Source organism: Mustelus asterias, chromosome 12, assembly GCF_964213995.1.
Source record: "Mustelus asterias chromosome 12, sMusAst1.hap1.1, whole genome shotgun sequence".
NCBI classification, from domain to species: Eukaryota; Metazoa; Chordata; class Chondrichthyes; order Carcharhiniformes; family Triakidae; genus Mustelus; species Mustelus asterias.
In genome coordinates this window covers 51,295,735-51,319,130 of record NC_135812.1, presented here as the reverse complement: position 1 = coordinate 51,319,130, position 23,396 = coordinate 51,295,735, and the positions used below count along the sequence as shown (strand labels likewise).

Below are 23,396 nucleotides of genomic sequence, written 5' to 3'. Positions count from 1 at the left end.
ATGTGCAAACTCCCTGATATTGATAGCACAGCACAGAAGCTGCATAGGCCATGGTGGTAGATTCTTACCATAGTTATTCTGTGGTTGAAATGCATTTACAGGAGACACACCATGATAACCATCTTCTGCTGTGTCCTGATCTGGAAATTTTCCCTGTGAAAGACATATCCAGAAACAACACAATGAGAAAAGATTAGTGGGTAACATATTATAAACATATAAATAATAAAAAGATAGTCAAGAATGGGAATGAAGAGACTGAAAAAGAAATCTTTTGAAGGCAGAAGGCCTCGCTGAAGTAGTAACTGAGCACTTTGTGTCTGTCTTCATTACAGATGCTGTCAAGGAGGAGGCAGTAGAGAAACTGGATAGGATAAGAACAGAGAGAAAGGGGAGACTTAAAAGGTTGACAGTCCTCAAAGTAGGAAAGTTTTGATGCCATGGTGACTGCACAGGGAGCTATTGTCTCCCAGGCTTTTGTTTATTCATAAAGTGCAGTTTCAAAGAACAAAGAACAAAGAACAGTACAACACAGGAAACAGGCCCTTCGGCCCTCCAAGCCTGTGCCGCTCCTTGGTCCAACTAGACCAATCGTTTGTATCCCTCCATTCCCAGGCTGCTCATGTGACTATCCAGGTAAGTCTTAAACGATGTCAGCGTGCCTGCCTCCACCACCCTACTTGGCAGCGCATTCCAGGCCCCCACCACCCTCTGTGTAAAAAACGTCCCTCTGATATCTGAGTTATACTTCGCCCCTCTCAGCTTGAGCCCGTGACCCCTCGTGATCGTCACCTCCGACCTGGGAAAAAGCTTCCCACTGTTCACCCTATCTATACCCTTCATAATCTTGTATACCTCTATTAGATCTCCCCTCATTCTCCGTCTTTCCAAGGAGAACAACCCCAGTCTACCCAATCTCTCCTCATAGCTAAGACCCTCCATACCAGGCAACATCCTGGTAAACCTTCTCTGCACTCTCTCCAATGCCTCCACGTCCTTCTGGTAGTGTGGCGACCAGAACTGGACGCAGTACTCCAAATGCGGCCTAACCAGCGTTCTATACAGCTGCATCATCAGACTCCAGCTTTTATACTCTATACCCCGTCCTATAAAGGCAAGCATACCATATGCCTTCTTCACCACCTTCTCCACCTGTGTTGCCACCTTCAAGGATTTGTGGACTTGCACACCTAGGTCCCTCTGTGTTTCTATACTCCTGATGACTCTGCCATTTATTGTATAACTCCTCCCTACATTATTTCTTCCAAAATGCATCACTTTGCATTTATCCGGATTAAATTCCATCTGCCACCTCTCCGCCCAATTTTCCAGCCTATCTATATCCTGCTGTATTGCCCGACAATGCTCTTCGCTATCCGCAATTCCAGCCATCTTTGTGTCATCCGCAAACTTGCTGATTACACCAGTTACACCTTCTTCCAAATCATTTATATATATCACAAATAGCAGCATACAAATTTCAGCATACATGCCTTTTCCTTGCAGAGCAGCCTGACTGATCAGAGCCAACTTGCCAACCAATCAGTATCCCTTTTTGCATGCAGCATAAATTTTTGTTCTCCTTGAAATTTGGTACCTGAATCCCCTGATGAGTACAAGATGAAAAGCTTCAACATGTCTTTTTTTCAGCAATATTCAAGCTCTGTACTACCCAGCGACTATTCAAACTTTCTTAGAAACTCAGTGAGAATGCACAACTTGCTGCAGATTCCAGTCTGTACACAGTTAACTTCTGGGTGCTACGATTGGTGTCATTCTTGACAGGAGAGCAAAACAATCAGTCAGGGTTCACACACTCCTGGAGGTTATCCAAGAACCCCTTTGCTTGCACAGGGATTCGTGTCAGCGGTGCTCCTCTCTGCAATCAAATATGCTCATCACCTCGACCGACATATGTCAAATAGCAGCTTGCCTGAGATACTAGAGGCTGCTGTGACCTCAGCAAGAGTTACCAACTTCAGGAGAGGCAGGTGTTCTATCATCAACTTTAACATGCTGCAGGTCGTAGTATACACTTGCTATAATCCAACTATAATCAAACTGTTTAAAGTACACTACCTGCCAGAGATTTGTGCGATTTGACTGAAACTTGTTGCCCCATGGATATGTTCTACCTGAAAGCAGAAAAAATGTTTTGTATTAAAAAGCAAAATTAACAGAAGCCCCTTTTTGCTACGCACACTTTTATTACACCAAGCAATCCACAATGTTGAAGGAAAAGGAGAGATAAAGCAATGTGGAAATGGCTTAACAGTTGGGCTCTGTGCAGCTGCTCATGTGGAGAATAAACAGTAACACAGACTGGTGGCTATGCCAAACACTTTCATATAAAACAGTCAGAAACGGGAAAATTCATAACGGGGAAAAAAGAAATGGCTGAGGAATTAAATTTGTCTTCACAAAGGAAGACATGAATCATGTGCTGAGAGAACCATGTTTTGGTGAGGAGCTGAAGGAAATAGGCATTAGTAGCATTGAAGGGAGATTTAAAGAATAGGTTTAGAGGGAATAATATCATTGGTTTAGGTGCCTGTGTAACAATTTATATTCATAGGTACCTGTATAGCAATAAATAGTATATAATATGAATTTATTGTTATACAATCACAGAAGGCATGCATGTAAGCTCCACCATGTTAAACAGAAGTACATAATATTAAAAGACACAAAATGGATACTAGCTGGGTTAGCCACATTCCTGAACACAATTAGCTGGGAAAATCATAAGCTTGTGTACAACAGCAGGGAAAGCTGCTATTCTTATCTGTTTTTGGATACACGAAAACAAGCTTAATCATATGCCTGTTATTTAAGGGAGTAAATTCGTTCATGGGTAGCTAGGCTGGAGCAGTCTCCCAGGCCCACAGGGTTGTAAGCTCAAGGACTCAAAATGAGAGAAAAGAAGATAACATTAATAAGGTACGATGAGAATCGTGTCCATGAGATTACGAGCTGAACATGCACAAGCCCGCCTTTTTCATTGCATATGAGACTAATGTATGTAATCTGTAATCAATATTATTGGATGAGGTCCAGCCGTGATGGGCTATGTAGATGTTTGAAAAATGTATAAGAATGGATGTTTTTCCTGTGTTCGTCGGAGAGAGAGGCACTGGGTTTTAACAGAAGCCATCTCCCCGCCGGCAAAAATAAACCATTTGATGCAAGGACCAACCCTGAGCGTTGAGTGATTTCTTTGAGATTCTCTTCCGCTAACAGTAGAGACATGGTTTTGGGCAAACTGATGGGATTGAAGGTGGATAAATCTCCAGATCCTGATCACCTACATCCCAGAGCACTTAAGGAAGTGGTCCTGGAAATAGCAGATCCATTGGTGGTTATTTTCCAAAATTCTTTGGACTCTGGAATAGTTCCTACAGATTGGAGCGTAGCTAATGTAAGCCCATTATTCAAAAAGGGAAGTAGAAAGAAAATGGGGAACTATAGTAACTAAAATAAGCGCACGGGTACGGCAGGCAGTAAAGAAGGCAAATGGTATGTTGACCTTCATAGCGAGAGGATTTGAGTGTAGGGATAGGGATCATTTAATCATAGAATCCCAGTACAGAAGGCGGCCATTTGGCCCATCAAGTCTGTACCGACCACGGCCTACCCAGGCCCTATTGCCGTAACTCCACACATTACCCTACTAATCTGCCTGACACTAGGGTCAAGTTAACATGGCCAATCAACCTAACCCGCACATCTTTGGAGTGTGGGAGGAAACCAGAGCACCCGGAGGAAACCCATGCAAATACAGGGGGAAAGTGCAAACTCCACAGAGACATGACCCGAGGCTGGAATTGAACCTGGGACCCTGGCGCTGTGTGGTAGCAGTGCTAACCACTGTGCCATCGTGCCGCCAATGTTTTGGTGCGATTGTATAGGGTGTTGCTGAGGCGACACCTGAAGTATTGTGTGCTGTTTTGTTGTCCTTATCTGAGGAAGAATGTCCTTGCTATAGAGGGAGTATGGCGAAGGTTTACCAGGCCGATTCCTGGGAAGGTAGGTCTGTCATATGAGGAGAGACTAAATTGATTAGGATTATATTCATTGGAGTTTAGAAAAGGGATCTCATAGAAACTTATAAAATTCTAACAGAGTTAGACAGGGTAGATTCAGAAAGAATGTTCCCAATTGTGGGGGAGTCCAGAACTAGGGGTCACAGTTTGTGAGTAAGTTAGAACAGTTAGAACTGGGGTGAAGAGAAATTTCTTCACCCAAAGGGTGGTGAATGTGTGGAATTCACTACCACAGAATGTGGTTGAGGCCAAAACGTTGTCTGATTTCAAAAATAAATTAGACATAGCTCTTGGGGCTAAAGAGATCAAGGGATATGGGAGGAAGGACGGATCAGAATATTGAATTCAATGGTCAGCCATGATCAAGATGAATGGCGGAGCAGTCTTGCAGGGCTGAATGGCCTACTCCTGCTTCCAGTTTCTATGAAATGGTCAAAGGTTTCAGGTTTCTGGTTGTCCAGATCACCAACAACCTGTCCTGGTCCCCCCACACTGACGCTATAGTTAAGAAAGCCCACCAATGCCTCTACTTTCTCAGGAGGCTAAGGAAATTTGGCATGTCCACTATGACTCTCACCAAATTTTACCAATGCACCATATAAAGCATTCTTTCTGGTTGTATCACAGCTTGGCACGGCTCCTGCTATGTCCAAGACACAGAGAAACTACAAAGGGTCATGAACGAAGCCCAGTCCATCACACAAACCAGCCTCCCATCCATTGAATCTGTCTATACTTTCCCTGACTCAGAAAAGCAACCAGCATAAACAAGGACCCCACACACCCTGGACATACTCTCTTTCACCTTCTTCCCTCAGGAAAAAGATACAAAGGTCTGAGATCACATACCAACCGATTTAAGAACAGCTTATTCCCAGCTGCTATCAGACTTTTGAATGGACCTACCTCACATTAAGTTGATCTTTCTCTACACCTCGGCAATGACTGTAACACTACATTCTGCACTCTCTCTTTTCCTTCTCCCCTATGTACTTTATGAAAAATATGCTTTGTCTGTATAGTGCGCAAGAAACAATACTTTTCACTGTATACCAATACATGTGACAATAATAAATCAAATCAAATCAAAACCAACTCGGTATTTAATTTGAAGTGGAAAGTTTACAAGATTGCTGGGAGATGGTAGGGCAGGAAGGTTTGATTGGATAGTGTTTGGGTCAAACAGTTGTAAACTGTGCTGTGTAATTCTATGATCTGAAGCTTGGTGTAAAGATATGTATTTCAATGTTGTCATCTGATCACTGATGTACCTGGAGAAAGGATGAGCAGCTGATCGAGAAGAGAAACTCTGATATTAGTGGTGTGTAATCATACCTTCAAGACCCCCTCGAGCAGCAAACTCCCATTCTTCCTCAGTGGGCAATCGCATCCCTTTCCACTTACAAAAGGCTTTGGCATCAGCCCAGCTCACCTGCACCACAGGATACTGCAGTTTCCCTATAATTCCAGAGCCAGGGCCTGCTGGCTTAAAGTGATTATTAAATAGTCTGATTATTAAGTGGTTTGGTTGTGAATTATGCATACAATTTCCGAACTTAAAGTAAAATCACACAATTGGTTAAATATTTAAAAAGTCATGTCCAACTCCACCTTCCCAAAATCACCATTGTGTTATCGGTGGTTATTGATGCGTGTTCAAAATCTAAACCAATCAATTCTTAATGAAGAATAACCAGAATAGAGCAAATGCACAGAGGTAGAGAAGCTGGGTTGACCAAGGATGCAGAGACACCTGAGGTTCGATCCATTCCCTTCCTTGGGTAGTTGGCAATACCTGATGAAACAGGTCCCTGCCAGAGCTGCATCATAGAATGTGTTCTCGACTCAAACTCTTCCTGCAACAAGTTTCCAAAATACATTCACCCATCATGGGTGACAGCAGCAAACAATGTGTGAGACTAACACTTGCTCTACATGTCTGGAGCTGACTTTCACCAACTGCTTGATTCAGATCAGTTCAGTGTGTACAAATGGATAGAGTGCTGTCAATCTCAAAATTCATTTCCTCAGGAAGCCGATACTTAAGAAGATATAATAGGCTGAACATTGTCACGAGCATTGGGACTATTTCTAGGTCTGGATCCTGCTCGTGGCTTTCACATTCAGCACCCAATTCATGTTTCAGAGCTCAGGGCAGTGAGGCCCACTGCAAGACTGAGACCCTGAGACCCAATAGCTATTTGAGGCATGTCTCCAACAATTCCATATACAATCATCAGAATGTGAGATGGGAAGGCAGCCTTTGACATTTTCTACTCGTACCCATTAAATATCCTTCATTTGTAACACAAGAGTGGATTTTAAGGTTTCTGGTGGGGTGAGGAAGGTGGAATGGGAAGTGTTTGGTAGACTTCCCACACCGTTTCTGCACAGTGAATCAAGTGTCACTAGCTAAGTCAGGGCTACCTAGCAAGAAGGCTGGCCATTTAGCACCGGAAGGGGTACATTGTTCAGTGGAGGGCAGGGACAGGGAGTTAGTCGTGGCCACCCATTGAAAAGTATGCTGGAATTGGGTTGGTCGCACCTTCTCAAGAAATGCTCATTTGGTGACAGCACTCTTTGAAGTGGACACTGAAGCAGCAACAGCTGAGAGCAGCTTTTTCCATCGTGGTGACTATTGTGCCAGCAGAGTCTCATTCAGGATCCTTACCTGAGCACTCCTGTCCCATTTTCCCTTCTGAATAAGATATGTTCAAAAAGTCAGATTCTACACTTTAACAAAATTTATCTTAATATCTGAAAAACCATCTGACTATTTCCTGGACTTCTGCTTCAAATCCTCACCACTTCTTGCATTTGCCAGGCCAAATGGTGGGGCTCAGACCTTGGGCAGCGCATGCTTTGATCATGACTTCCTATTAATCTGCGGACTCATCCTGAGATGGTCATCAGAAGATGTGGCTTGTTTCATTCATTCATCTCTACAAAGAGGTGATCGTCTCTCTCCTGAGAGGGCCTCCCCTCTCTGGAGCACCAGGCTGTGTATGGAACAGCAGATGATGATTACTGAACATAGAACATAGAACATAGAACATTACAGCGCAGAACAGGCCCTTCGGCCCACGATGTTGCACCGACCAGTTAAAAAAAAAACTGTGACCCTCCAACCTAAACCAATTTCTTTTCGTCCATGAACCTATCTACGGATCTCTTAAACGCCCCCAAACTAGGCGCATTTACTACTGATGCTGGCAGGGCATTCCAATCCCTCACCACCCTCTGGGTAAAGAACCTACCCCTGACATCGGTTCTATAACTACCCCCCCTCAATTTAAAGCCATGCCCCCTCGTGCTGGATTTCTCCATCAGAGGAAAAAGGCTATCACTATCCACCCTATCTAAACCTCTAATCATCTTATATGTTTCAATAAGATCCCCTCTTAGCCGCCGCCTTTCCAGCGAAAACAATCCCAAATCCCTCAGCCTCTCCTCATAGGATCTCCCCTCCATACCAGGCAACATCCTGGTAAACCTCCTCTGCACCCTCTCCAAAGCCTCCACATCCTTCCTGTAATGTGGGGACCAGAACTGCACACAGTACTCCAAGTGCGGCCGCACCAGAGTTGTGTACAGTTGCAACATAACGCTACGACTCCTAAATTCAATCCCCCTACCAATAAACGCCAAGACACCATATGCCTTCTTAACAACCTTATCTACTTGATTCCCAACTTTCAGGGATCTATGCACACATACACCTAGATCCCTCTGCTCCTCCACACTATTCAAAGTCCTCCCGTTAGCCCTATACTCAACACATCTGTTATTCCTACCAAAGTGAATTACCTCACACTTCTCCGCATTAAACTCCATCCGCCACCTCTCGGCCCAACTTTGCAACCTGTCCAAGTCTTCCTGCAAACTACGACACCCTTCCTCACTGTCTACCACACCACCGACTTTGGTGTCATCAGCAAATTTGCTAATCCACCCAACTATACCCTCATCCAGATCATTAATAAATATTACAAACAGCAGTGGCCCCAAAACAGATCCCTGAGGTACACCACTTGTAACCGCACTCCATGATGAATATTTACTATCAACCACCACCCTCTGTTTCCTATCCGCTAGCCAATTCCTGATCCAATTTCCTAGATCACCCCCAATCCCATACATCTGCATTTTCTGCAGAAGCCTACCATGGTGAACCTTATCAAACGCCTTACTAAAATCCATATATACCACGTCCACTGCCTTGCCCCCATCCACCTCCTTGGTCACTTTCTCAAAAAACTCAATAAGGTTAGTAAGGCACGACCTACCTGCCACAAAACCATGCTGACTATCACCTATCAATTCATTACTCTCCAAATAACTATAAATCCTATCCCTTATAATTTTTTCCAACATCTTGCCGACAACAGAAGTGAGACTCACCGGTCTATAATTCCCGGGGAAGTCTCTGTTCCCCTTCTTAAACAATGGGACAACATTCGCTAACCTCCAATCTTCTGGTACTATACCAGAGGCCAACGACGACCTGAAGATCAGAGCCAGAGGCTCTGCAATCACTTCTCTTGCCTCCCAGAGAATCCTTGGATAAATCCCATCCGGACCAGGGGATTTATCTATTTTCAGACCCTCCAGAATATCCTGCACATCCTCCTTATCAACTGTAATACTGTCTATTCTACTCCCTTGCAACCCAGTGTCCTCCTCAGCTATATTCATGTCCCCTTGCGTGAACACCGAAGAGAAATATTGGTTCAATGCTTCACCAATCTCCTCCGGTTCCACACATAACTTCCCTCTGCCATCTATAACTGGCCCTAAACTTGCCCTAACCAACCTTCTGTTCTTGACATACCTATAGAACGCCTTAGGATTCTCTTTAACCCTATCCGCCAAAGTCTTCTCATGTCCCCTTTTAGCCCTTCTAAGCTCGCTCTTCAACTCCCTCTTAGCCAATCTAAAGCTTTCTAGTGCACTACCCGAGTGCTCACGTCTCATCCGAACATAAGCCTCCTTTTTCTTTTTAACCAACAAAGAAACTTTTTTGGTGCACCACGGTTCCCTAGCCCTACCAATTCCTCCTTGCCTGACAGGGACATACCTATCACAGACTCGCAGTAGCTGCTCCTTGAAAAAACTCCACATGTCGGACGTTCCCAGTCCCTGTAATCTCCTAGTCCAACCTATGTTTCCTAATTCTCTCCTAATAGCCTCATAATTACCCTTCCCCCAGCTAAAACCATTGGCCCGAGGTTCATGCCTATCCCTTTCCATCACTAAGGTGAACGTAACCGAATTGTGGTCACTATCACCAAAATGCACACCAACTTCCAAGTCTAGCACCTGGTCTGGCTCATTTCCCAGCACCAGATCCAATATAGCCTCACCTCTAGTTGGCCTGTCTACATACTGAGTCAAAAAACCTTCCTGCACGCTTTGAACAAAAACTGACCCCTCTAACGAGCTAGAGCTATAACAATTCCAGTCAATATTAGTCAAGTTAAAATCCCCCATAACAATTGCCCTATTACTTTCACTCCTAAGCAGGATTGACTCCGCAATCCTTTCCTCAACCTCTCTAGAACTTTTAGGAGGTCTATAAAAGACTCCCAACAGGGTGACCTCTCCTCTCCTATTTCTAATCTCCGCCCATACTACCTCAACAGATAAGTTGTTCATTTTCAGTATTACTGAGGCGTAGGCTTGGAAATTTGCAAGAGAAACAACTGTGATGTGAGAAAAAGCTTTTTCACACAGCGAGTAGTTGGGGTCTGGACTGTCTGGAAGTGTGCTAGAGGCAGGTTCAATCGAGGTTTTCAAGAGGGAATTAGATGATTATTTGAATAGAAACAAGCATCAAAGTCAATCTGCTGAGTGATGGCCCTGGGAGATGCATGGCTCTCATTGTAATGCATCTCAGCCTCTGTTGGTGGATTTCTTATTGGGGTCATTAGCCATCTGTTCAGCAGTTATCCTGTCTCCAAGAAGCCAAACCTCCAAAGTTCTGCTGAACAGAACAACTGTGGCACTTGGGAATGTCTAAGATGGAAGAGTCTGACTATTGCAGGAAAACAACACAAGCCTGCATGATTCTTTGACATTGGTTTCACACAGTTGGACAAAGATCGAATTGAAAACCTTTAAGGCTGGCCCAGTGGAACATTGATGGCCACGTGTGTGCAATCTATCACACCTTGAACTCTGGCGAATCCAGCAATATATACAAAGCCTCTGGCTCTTTTAGCCTGATTCAAGTCATCAGTGGCGAAGGAGATAGAGTCATTTGCCCACCTAATCATTGCATCCATGTGACCAGAAGCTTGGCTCTCTGGGGAGATGAAGCTTATACTGGTGCTTTGAGAGCTGAAGGTAATTTAACCTTTACCTGTCAACTCTCTATGCGGACTGGCTGTGTGTGTGGCTGCGTGTGTCCAAGTATGTCCTAGACCAATATTGTAAAATTAAATAAGGGCAGTTATGAGGGCATGAAAGTGGAGCTAGCTAAAATGAACTGACAAATATGTTCAAAAGCTAGAAAAACAGGTGTTCAGTGGCAGGCATTTAAAGAGATATTTCAGAATACACAGAATAGACACATTTCTGGGAAAGAAAATTCCAAGGGGAGGGCCCATCATCCGTGATTCACTAAAAAAGTAAAGACAGTATTAAACTTAAAGAGGTATTTGTACAAAGACAAGTAGCAAGTCAGAAGATTGGAAAGAATATTTAAAAAAATCAAAGAATGACAAAAAGATTGATAAGGAGGGAAAAATTAAGAGTATGAGAGAAAGCTCACCAGTAGTAAAGATGGACAATATGTATTTCTATTGATATTTAAATAAACTAAGAGTTAACAAAGTGAGCAAGCTCCTATAAAAAGTGTGTCTGGGGAATTGATAATGAGAAGTAGGCTATGGCAAATTATTTAAACAAGTATATTGCATTGGTCTTCACTTCAGGACACTGGTAACATCCCAGAAAAAGTTGTAAGTCAGGAAGTGGAAGGGAGGTTGATTGGCCATGCTAAAATGACCCTAGTGTCAGGGAAGTTAGCAGGGTAAATGTATGGGGTTGCAGGAATAGGGCCTGGGTGGGATTGTGGTCAGTATAGACTCGATGTGCCGAATGGCCTCCTTCTGTACTGTAGGGATTCTATGAGGGAGGAACTCGGGAAAATTACAATCACCGGACAGTGGTATTGAGCAAACTGTTGGGTCTGTGGGCTGACAAATCCCCAGGTCCACCCTAAGGTCTTGACAAAAGTGGCTAATGAGATAGTTGATGCACTGGTTTTAATTTTCCAAAATTCCCTAGATTTGAGGAAGGTTCCATTTGATTGGAGGATAGCAAATGTAACTTTATTCAAAAAGAGAAGTAGACAGTAAGCAGGGAACTATAGGCCAGTTAGCCTTACATCTGTCAAAGGGAAAATGTTTGAAGGCATTACTCAAGATGTTATAGCAGGGCATTTGGAAAATTCAAGGTGATCAGGCAGAGTCAACATAGTTTTGTGGAAGAGGAATCATGTTTTAAAAATTTATTGGAGTTCTTTGAAAGAGTCATGTGTGCTGTGGATAAAAGGGAACTGGTGGATGTACTGTACTTAGATTTCCAGAAGGCATTTGATAAGGTGCCACATCAAAGGTTATTGAGGAAAATAAAAACTCAAAATATAGTGGGTAAGAAGACACTGGCATGGATTGAAGATGGGCTCGCTAACAGGAAAGAGTTGGCATTAATGGAAATTTTATGATTAACAGGATGTGATGAATGGGGTGCCACAGGAGGCAGTTTTAGGGCCTCAACCTTTAGAATTTATATAAAGTACTTGGAGGAAGAGACTGAAAATATGGTTGCTAAATTTGCTGACCACCCGAAGATAGGTAGGATAGTAAATTGCGAAGCGGACATAAGGACGGTACAATGGAAGATAGATAGGCAAAGTGAGTAGGCAAGACTTTGGCAAATAGAATATAGTGTGGGCAAATGTGAAATTGTTCATTGTCGTAGGAAGAAAGAAATAGTGAGAGATTGCAAAGTTCTGAGTTGCAGAGTGATCTGGGTGTCCTTGTGCATGAATCACAAAAGGTTACCATACAGGTACAAGTAATTAGGAAAGCTAATAGATGTTATGTTGCGGTGCCCCACAAGGCTGTGTCCTCAGCCCCTTACTATATTCCTTATGCACCTATGACTGTGTGGCCAAATTCCCCTCCAACTCAATTGCCAAGTTTGCTGGTGACACAACCTTAGTGGGTCGGATCTCAAACAACGATGAGACAGAGTACAGGAAAGAGGCAGAGAATCTGGTGAAATGATGCGATGACAATAGACTCTCCAACAATGTAAGCAAAATGAAGGAGATAGTCATCGACTTCAGGAAGCATAGTTTCTTTCACTCTCTCTTTCTTTCTATCAACGGGGTTGGAGTGGAAATTGTCAAAAGCTTTATATAAGAACTAGGAGCAGGAGTAGGCCATCTGGCCCCTCGAGCCTGCTCCGCCATTCAATAAGATCATGACTGATCTTTTCATCGACCCAATTCCACTTACCCGCCTGCTCACCATAACCCTTAATTCCTTTACTGTTCAAAAATGTATCTATTCTTAAAAACATTCAATGAGGTAGCCTCAACTGCTTCACTGGGCAGGGAATTTCACAGATTCACAACCCTTTGGGTGAAGAAGTTCCACCTCAACTCAGTCCTAAATCTCCTCCCCCTTATTTTGAGGCAATGTCGCCTAGTCCTAGTTTCACCTGCCAGTGGAAACAACCTCCCTGCTTCTATCTTATCTATTCCCTTCATAATTTTATATGTTTCTATAAGATCTCTCCTCATTCTTCGGAATTCCAATTTTAGGTTTCTAGGTGTCCAGATCACAACCTGTCTTAGTTCCCCCACTCCAACGCTATAGTTAAGAAAGCCCACCAACGCCTCTAATTTCTCAGGAGACTGAAGAAATTTGGCATGTCTGCTATGACTCTCACCAACTTTTACAGATGCACCACGGAAAGCATTCTTTCTGGTTGTATTACAGTTTGGTATGGCTCCTGCTCTGTCCAAGATGCATAGAAACTACAAAGGGTCGTGAACAAAGCCCAGTCCATCACACAAACCAACCTCCCATCCATTGACACTGTCTACACTTACCACTGCCTTGGAAAAGCAGCCAGCATAATCAAGGACCCCACACACCCTGGGCAAACTCTTTTCCACCTTCTTCCATCGAGGAAAAAGATACAAAAATCTGAGGTCACGTACCACCGACTCAAGAACAGCTTCTTCCCTGCTACCATCAGACTTTTGGATGGACCTACCTCATATTAAGTTGATCTTTCTCTACAACTTAACTATCATTGTAACACTACATTCTGCACCCTCTCCTTTTTTTCTCAATGTACAGTATGCTTTGTCTGCATAACGTGCAAGAAACAATACTTTTCACTGTATACTAATAAATGTGACAATAAATAAATCAAATGTTTTATTTTGAGGGAAATTCAATTGAAAAGTAGGAAGGTTATGCTTCAGTTGTACAGGACATTGGCGAGACCACATCTGGAATACTGTATACAGTATTGATCATCTTATTTAAGGAAAGATACTCCAAGTTCAGAGGTTTACTAGACTAAAGCAAGAATGGTTGGGTTGTCTGGTGAGGAAACTTTGGAGGCTAGGCTTGTATCCACGGGGTTTAGAACAGTAAGAGGTGACTTGATCAAAACCTTTAAGGTCCTGAGGTATCCTGATAGAGTGGATATGGAGAGGATGTTTCCTCTTGTCAAAAATCTAGAACTAGGGGTCACAGTTTAAAAATAAGGGGTCACTCATTTAAGACAGAGATAAGGAGAATATTTTTCTCTCAGAGTGGTGAATGTCTGAAACTCTCTTCCTCCAAAGGTAGTGGAAGAAGAGTATTTGAATATTTTTAAGGCAGGACTAAATAGATTCTTGATTGATAAAATAGTGCAAGATTATCTGACGTAGGTAGTAACGTGGGGCTGAAGTTACAATCAAGTCAATCTAGAACAAGGTGACCTGTAAGCAAGAAATCTTTCACAGAAGCTACCAGTACAGGTAGGACAATAAAGTAAGGGACAGAAAGCAAGTCCCAGAAGTTTCAGAGACTAGCAAGTGTAAAGGGGAGGCCCAGGACAACTGAAGTCAAAGGGACAAAAGAACACTCTCTCTCGCACACACACTCTCTCTCTCTCTCTGTGAAAGGGCGTTTGACAAAGTTCCACATGGGATCTTGGAGATCTGTAGCTAGTGGTGTTCCGCAGGGATCGGTGCTGGGACCTCTGTTCCTTGTGGTATATATAAATGATCTGGAGGAAAATGTGGGTGTCTGATTAGTAAGTTTGTGATGACATGAAGATTGGCGGAGTTCCTGATCGTGCTGGGGACTGTCAGAGAATACAACAGGGTATAGATAGATTGAGGACTTGGGCACAGAAATGGCAGATGGAGTTTAATCCAGACAAATGTGAAGTGATGCATTTTGGAGGATCAAATTTATGTGTGAATTATACTATAAATGGCAGAACCCTTAGGAACATGAACATACAGAGGGATCTGGATATGCAGGTTGTAGAAAGATAGAAAAGAAAAGGGCTACTATAAGATTGGCAGACTCTGCTAGGGTTTTTGTTGAACCAACTTAGATGTAGATTCATTTCAAATCAATGGGAAGCAAGTCTGTTAGTAATTATAATGAAATATTTTAAATACTGTAGTTTTAAAGGTACATGTACATAGAACAGAGAACAGTACAGCACAGAACAGGCCCTTCGGCCCACGATGTTGTGCCGAGCTTTATCTGAAACCAAGATCAAGCTATCCCACTCCCTATCATCCTGGTGTGCTCCATGTGCCTATCTAATAACCGCTTAAATGTTTCTAAAGTGTCTGACTCCACTATCACTGCAGGCAGTCCATTCCACACCCCAACCACTCTCTGCGTAAAGAACCTACCTCTGATATCCGTCCTGTATCTCCCACCACGAACCCTATAGTTATGCCCCCTTGTAATAGCTCCATCCACCCGAGGAAATAGTCTTTGAACGTTCACTCTATCTATCCCCTTCATCATTTTTTGCACCTCTATTAAGTCTCCCCTCAGCCTCCTCCGCTCCAGAGAGAACAGCCCTAGCTCCCTCAACCTTTCCTCATATGACCTACCCTCCAAACCAGGCAGCACCCTGGTAAATCTCCTCTGCACTCTTTCCAGCGCTTCCACATCCTTCTTATAGTGAGGTGACCAGAACTGCACACAATATTCCAAATGTGGTCTCACCAAGGTCCTGTACAGTTGCAGCATAACCCCACGGCTCTTAAACTCCAACCCCCTGTTAATAAAAGCTAACACACTATAGGCCTTCTTCACAGCTCTATCCACTTGACTGGCAACCTTTAGAGATCTGTGGATATGGACCCCAAGATCTCTCTGTTCCTCCACAGTCTTCAGAACCCTACCTTTGACCCTGTAATCCACATTTAAATTTGTCCTACCAAAATGAATCACCTCACATTTATCAGGGTTAAACTCCATTTGCCATTTTTCAGCCCAGCTTTGCATCCTATCTATGTCTCTTTGCAGCCTACAACAGCCCTCCACCTCATCCACTACTCCACCAATCTTGGTGTCATCAGCAAATTTACTGATCCACCCTTCAGCCCCCTCCTCTAAGTCATTAATAAAAATCACAAAGAGCAGAGGACCAAGCACTGATCCTTGCGGCACACCGCTAGCAACCTGCCTCCAATCCGAAAATTTTCCAATACCTTTAATTAGTCCATATACATAAATATATTTTCTATACATTTTTAGAAATTAATAAACAAAGAAACTTTGATACACAGTTACAGAGTGCCCTTTTGATACCAAGCATATGTTAGATACATTCCTTTAAAACACTCAACTGTTGGAATCACAAGGCCATAAAGGAGACTTAATTGCTTCACCAGACACCTTATCAGAAACAACTGATACAAGAGTGAGTTTTAATGAAGCTGCCTTCACAGTTTCTAATCAAAACAGAGTCAGAAAGATATTAGTGTCTTCGCTAACAAAAGAGTTATGGTAGGGGACTTAGTGGGAACTGACAAGAATTAATGGTAACATAATGAAACCCCTTGAAACTGTAGGTAGTGATAAAAGCTCAGTCACTGAATTGATAAGCAATGTAGAACATAGAACATTACAGCGCAGTACAGGCCCTTCGGCCCTCAATGTTGCGCCGACCTGTGAAACCAATCTGAAGCCCATCTAACCTACACTATTCCAATATCATCCATATGTTTATCCAATGACCATTTAAATGCCCTTAATGTTGACGAGTCCACTACTGTTGCAGGCAGGGCATTCCACGCCCTTACTACTCTCTGAGTAAAGAACCTACCTCTGACATCTGTCTTAGATCTATCACCCCTCAATTTAAAGCTATGTCCCCTCGTGCTAGCCATCACCATCCGAGGAAAAAGGCTCTCACTGTCCACCCTATCTAATCCTCTGATCATCTTGTATGCCTCTATTAAGTCACCTCTTAACCTTCTCTCTAACGAAAACAGCCTCAAGTCACTCAGCCTTTCCCCATAAGACCTTCCCACCATCCCAGGCAACATCCTGGTAAATCTCCTCTGCACCCTTTCCAATGCTTCCACATCCTTCCTATAATGCGGCGACCGGAACAGTACACAATACTCCAAGTGCGGCCGCACCAGAGTTTTGTACAGCTGCAACATGACCTCATGGCTCCGAAACTCAATCCCTCTACCAATAAAAGCTAACACACTGTACGCCTTCTTAACAACCCTATCAACCTGAGTGCCAACTTTCAGGGATCTATGCACGTGGACACCGAGATCTCTCTGCTCATCCACACTACCAAGTATCTTACCATTAGCCCAGTACTCTGTATTCTTGTTACTCCTTCCAAATGAATCACCTCACACTTTTCTGCATTAAACTCCATTTGCCACCTCTCAGCCCAGCTCTGCAGCTTATCTATGTCCCTCTGTAACCTGCAACATCCTTCCGCACTGTCCACAACTCCACCGACTTTAGTGTCATCCGCAAATTTACTAACCCAGCCTTCTACACCCTCATCCAGGTCATTTATAAAAATGACAAACAGCAGTGGCCCCAAAACAGATCCTTGCGGTACACCACTAGTAACTGAACTCCAGGATGAACATTTCCCATCAACCACCACCCTCTGTCTTCTTACAGCTAGCCAATTTCTGATCCAAACTGCAAAATCACCCTCAATCCCATGCCTCCCTATTTTCTGCAATAGCCTACCATGGGGAACCTTTGTGAGGCTGCTATCAAAAATAGATGGTAGTCATGATGTGGAGATGCCGGCGTTGGACTGGGGTAAACACAGTAAGACGTCTTACAACACCAAGTTAATGTCCAACAGGTTTATTTGGTAGCCTTTGTGTCTGTGCCTTGTTTGTAATCAGAACTCCCACCCACCTGACAAAGGGACAGCCTGTTCTGAAAGCTCGTGGCTTTTGCTACCAAATAAACCTGTTGGACTTTAACCTGGTGTTGTTAGACTTCTTACCATCAAAAATAGAGACATGATGTCTGACTAAGAGACTAGAGGACGGGCTTAGGGATGATATATTGGGGTACCATGAGGTATTGTGATCTCATAGGTCAGGGTGGTTCAGTATTTTTTCTATTGGATCAATATGTAAAGTATGTCATTTGTAACACTTTTGATTGGATTGTGCCCAACTGACTGTGAACTGCAGAATTGTATAAACCAGGATAATTTTCTTTGTCCGTTGGAGTGGTGTCCCGACCCATTGTGTCAGGAACTGATCCCCTTGCTAGCAAGTAAAATAAAGACAATCTGTCGGTTAAGTATCTTGTGTTAATGTGTGTTTGTGTTCAAGTCAAACTCGGAAGTTGAGATTTCGACAAGGTCCACAGTTCCCTAAAAGTGGCAACACAGGTGGCCAAGATGATTAAGAAGGCATATGGCAAGCTTGCCTTCATCGGCCGGGGCACTGAGTACAAGAATTGGGAAATCATGTTTCAGCTATATAAAACCTTGGCTCGGCCGCATTTGGAGTATTGCGTGCAGTTCTGGTCACCACACTACCAGAAGGATGTGGAAGCTTTGGAGAGAGTGCAAAGAAGGTTCGCCAGGATATTGCCTGGTGTCAAGAGTGTTGGCTATGAGGAGAGGTTGAATAAATTAGGATTGTTTTCATGGTAAGATGGAGGCTCAGGGGAGACCTGACAGAGGTCTACAAAATTACGAGAAGCATATACAGGGTGGATAAAAGAGGCTTTTTCCCAGTGTGAGTGTCAATTACAAGGGGGCACAGGTTCAAGTTGAGACGGGGAAAGTTTAAGGGAGATGTGCAGGGGAAGTTTTTCACACAGAGTGATGGGTGCCTGCAATGCACTGCCAGAGGAGGTGATGGAAACAGGCACATTCGCAACATTTAAGAAGCATCTGGATGGTACTTGAATTGGGAGGGAATAGAGGGATACGGTCCAAATAAGGGCAGAAGGCTTTTTTCTAAGTTTAGTTAGAGCATCATGATCGGCTCAGGCTTGGAGGGCCAAAGGGCCTGTTCCTGTGCTGTACTTTTCTTTTTTCTTTGTCCACTGAGGAGACTTCCAGAGATTCATGACTCTCAGGGGGAAAAAATTATCTTTATCTCTTATTAAATGAATGACTCTTATTTTTATAAACACTGACTCTTAGTTCCAGATTCTCTGACAAGACAAAAAAATCCTCTCCACATCCAACATGTCAAGATCCCTCAGGATCTTAGACGTTTCAATCAAGTCACCTCTTGCTCTTCTAAACTCTAGTAACTACAAACCTAGTTTGCTCAACATTTCTTCATAAGGCAATCCACCCATTCATGATATTAGCTTATCAATCTTCTCTGACTGCTTCTAACTGCCCCTGTCTACATCAATGGGGACGGAGTAGAAATAGTCAAGAGTTTCACGTTTTTAGGTGTCCAGATCACCAACTGGTCCTGGTCCCTCCATGCCGACGCTATAATTAAGAAAGTGCACCAACGCCTCTAATTTCTCAGAAGACGAAGGAAATTTGGCATGTCCACTATGACTCTCACCAACTTTTACAGATGCACCATAGAAAGCATTCTTTTTGGTTGTATCACAGCTTGGTATGGCTCCTGCTCTGTCTAAGACCACAATAAACTACAAAGGGTCATGAATGAAGCCCAGTCCTCCACTCAAACCAGACTTTCATCCATTGAGACTGTCTATACTTTCCGCTGCCTTGGAAAAGCAGCCAGCATAATCAAGGACCCCACACACCCCGGACATATTCTCTTCCACCTTCTTCTATCTGACAAAAGATACAAAAGTCCAGGACACATACCAAATGACTCAAAGAAGACCTTCTTCCCTGCTGCCATCAGACTTTTGAATGGAACTACCTCATATTAAGTTGACCATTCTTTACATCCTAACTATGACTGTAACAGTACATTCTGCACCCTCTCCTTCAGTATGCTTTGTCTGTATAGAACATAGAACAGTACAGCACAGAACAGGCCCTTCGGCCCACGATGTTGTGCCGAGTTTTATCTGAAACCAAGATCAAGCTATCCCACTCCCTATCATCCTGGTGTGCTCCATGTGCCTATCCAATAACCGCTTAAATGATCCTAAAGTGTCTGACTCCACTATCACTGCAGGCAGTCCATTCCACACCCCAACCACTCTCTGCGTAAAGAACCTACCTCTGATATCCGTCCTGTATCTCCCACCACGAACCCTATAGTTATGCCCCCTTGTAATAGCTCCATCCACCCGAGGAAATAGTCTTTGAACGTTCACTCTATCTATCCCCTTCATCATTTTATACACCTCTATTAAGTCTCCCCTCAGCCTCCTCCGCTCCAGAGAGAACAGCCCTAGCTCCCTCAACCTTTCCTCATATGACCTACCCTCCAAACCAGGCAGCATCCTGGTAAATCTCCTCTGCACTCTTTCCAGCGCTTCCACATCCTTCTTATAGTGAGGTGACCAGAACTGCACACAATATTCCAAATGTGGTCTCACCAAGGTCCTGTACAGTTGCAGCATAACCCCACGGCTCTTAAACTCCAACCCCCTGTTAATAAAAGCTAACACACTATAGGCCTTCTTCACAGCTCTATCCACTTGACTGGCAACCTTTAGAGATCTGTGGATATGGACCCCAAGATCTCTCTGTTCCTCCACAGTCTTCAGAACCCTACCGTTGACCCTGTAATCCACATTTAAATTTGTCCTACCAAAATGAATCACCTCACATTTATCAGGGTTAAACTCCATTTGCCATTTTTCAGCCCAGCTTTGCATCCTATCTATGTCTCTTTGCAGCCTACAACAGCCCTCCACCTCATCCACTACTCCACCAATCTTGGTGTCATCAGCAAATTTACTGATCCACCCTTCAGCCCCCTCCTCTAAGTCATTAATAAAAATCACAAAGAGCAGAGGACCAAGCACTGATCCTTGCGGCACACCGCTAGCAACCTGCCTCCAATCCGAAAATTTTCCATCGACCACCACCCTCTGTCTTCGGTCAGACAGCCAGTTACCTATCCAATCGGCCAACTTTCCCTCTATCCCACACCTCCTCACTTTCATCATAAGCCGACCATGGGGGACCTTATCAAACGCCTTACTAAAATCCATGTATATGACATCAACTGCCCTACCTTCATCAACACACTTAGTTACCTCCTCAAAAAATTCTATCAAATTTGTGAGGCACGACTTGCCCTTCACGAATCCGTGCTGACTATCTCGGATTAATCCGCATCTTTCTAAATGGTCGTAAATCCCATCCCTAAGGACCCTTTCCATCAATTTACCAACCACCGAAGTAAGACTAACCGGTCTATAATTACCAGGGTCATTTCTATTCCCTTTCTTAAACAGAGGAACAACATTCGCCATTCTCCAGTCCTCTGGCACCATCCCCGTGGACAGCGAGGACCCAAAGATCAACGCCAAAGGCTCTGCAATCTCATCCCTTGCCTCCCACAGAATCCTAGGATACATTTCATCAGGCCCAGGGGACTTATCGACCTTCAGTTTATTCAAAACTGCCAAGACATCCTCCCTCCGAACATCTATTTCCTCCAGCCTATTAGCCTGTAACACCTTCTCTTCCTCAAAAACATGGCCCCTCTCCTTGGTGAACACTGAAGAAAAGTATTCATTCATCACCTCGCCTATCTCTACTGACTCCATACACAAGTTCCCACTACTGTCCTTGACCGGCCCTAACCTCACCCTGGTAGCACAAGAAATAATACTTTTCACTATATACTAATACATAGAAACCATAGAAACCCTACAGTGCAGCAGGCCATGTGACATTAATAAATTAAATCAAATCAAATCAAATAACGCACTTACATCTCTCCATAAATAAATTGGCCAACACTGTACACAGTACTCCAAATGTGGTCTTACTCATGCCCTGTATAACTGAACCATAACCATCCCCCTTTTGTAATCAATTTTCCTCACAATAAACAATAATATTCTCTCAGCTTTCCCAATTACTTGCTGTACCTGTTACTAGCCTTTTGTGAATTATGCACTAGGATACCCAGATCTCTCTGCACTTGTTGGTCTTGCAATCAAAATTTAGGGAGCTTGGTAGAAAATTCGTAAGCAGGATCCATGTCTGGATCACTCCCAGGGCCACATGAAAACGAGTAGAGAAATAGAAGGATAACAGATGAATGCATGGCAGGAAAGATGGTGCAGGAGGGAGATTCCTGCAACACTGGGACCGGGGATGGCATCTGTACTGTCCAGATGTGTTGCACCTGAACAGAGCTCGGTCTAAGATTCTGAGTTTTGCCAGTCTGTTGGGAGATCTTTAACTCAGCAGCGGTGTGGGAACCAGGAGAGAATATTAGAGAGGAAAGCAGGATGCACCAAATACTGGAAAAAGACAGATATCACTAGTATAGAGAATAGTAAGTTAATAAGTGGAGTTGGAGTGAGGGAGTCTAAATCAGTGTTACTCTGCATGTATGTGAATGCAGGAAGTACAATGAATAAGATTGGGGAACAACAGTTGCAGATTGTGATGTGAAAATATGATGGTATGGCAAAAACAGAGACCTGGCTCAAGGGAGAGAGAGCAGCTTACATGTATTATTTTATACTAGGTATAAAGTGTTCAGAAAAGAAGGAAAAAGACGGGTGGGTGTTGGTATTGGTTAAGGAGAGCATTGCAGTACTGGAGAAAGAGGATGTCCCAGAGAGTCCATGGACAGAATCAATTTTGCTGGAGCTAAGGAACAAAAAGGGAGCAATTACATTGCTCAGTGTAGTCTACAGGTCACTAACTAGTGAGAAGAATGTAAAGGAACAAATCTGCAGGGAAATTACAGAGAGATGCAAATATTATCATATTTTAATGGAGGACTTAACTACCTGAATGCAGACTCGGGTAATTTTAGTGGAATGGATGGAGAGGGGCAAAGTTCATAGATTGTATTCAGGAACATTTGTATGCGCCCAATTCAACAAGAAAGCATACACGAGATGGGCCAAGTAGATCAATTGTCAGTGAGGGAATATTTAGGAGACAGTGATCATTGGATCATTAAATTTAGGATAATAGTAGAAAAGGACAATGGAAAATCCAGAGTAAGAATAGTTAACTGGGGGAGAGTTGACTTCAACAGGGCAAAAACAGACTGGAATGAATGATTGGCAGGAAAAACTGTAGCTGAACAATGAGCTACCTTCAAAAATTAAATGGTTCAGGCACAGTCATAGTCAGGAAGAACCAGAATGAAAAGGGGAAATCACATTTAACTAACTTTTTGATGAGGTAACAGAAAGTGTCGATGAGGGTAACGCTGTTGATGTGTACGTGGACTTTCAGAAGGCATTTGCTACAGCGTCACACAACAACTTATGAGAAAAGTTATAGCTCATGGAATAAAATGACAGTAGCAACATGGATACAAAATTGGTTGAATAATAAAACAGAGTAAAGATCAATGGATATTTTTTGGACTGGAAGAAGGTTTGAAGTGAAGATCTCCAGGAGTCTCTTTCTTTTCCTGAAATATTAATGATCTCAATCTTGGTGCGCAGGGGACAATTTCAAAGTTTTCAGATGACACAAAAATTTGGAATTATTGTAAACTGAGAACATTGCAGAACTTCAAAAGGGCATTGACAAGTTGGTGGAGTGGGCAGATAGGTAGCAGATGAAGTTCAACGTGGAGAAATGTGAGATGATGCATTTTGGTAGGAAGAACATGGAGACAATATAAAACAAAGCGTAAAATTCCCGAGGGCGTACAGGAGCAGAGAGAGCTGAGTGTATTTGTGCATAGAT

General features: G+C 43.3%; 1 protein-coding gene across 2 annotated transcripts in view; it reads right to left on the bottom strand.

Annotated features, from left to right (window-relative positions):
* The window catches only part of sumf2 (sulfatase modifying factor 2), a 73,525-nt gene that overhangs the window by 23,634 nt on the left and 26,495 nt on the right, over positions 1 to 23,396 (bottom strand). For both annotated transcript variants that reach the window (XM_078225226.1, XM_078225225.1), the window contains exons 4-6: positions 5,379 to 5,529; positions 2,080 to 2,135; positions 69 to 153 (exon numbers count right to left, since the gene is read on the bottom strand). In XM_078225226.1, the coding sequence (XP_078081352.1) occupies positions 69 to 153; positions 2,080 to 2,135; positions 5,379 to 5,529 (292 nt within the window). The remainder of the gene's footprint in view (positions 1 to 68; positions 154 to 2,079; positions 2,136 to 5,378; positions 5,530 to 23,396) is intronic.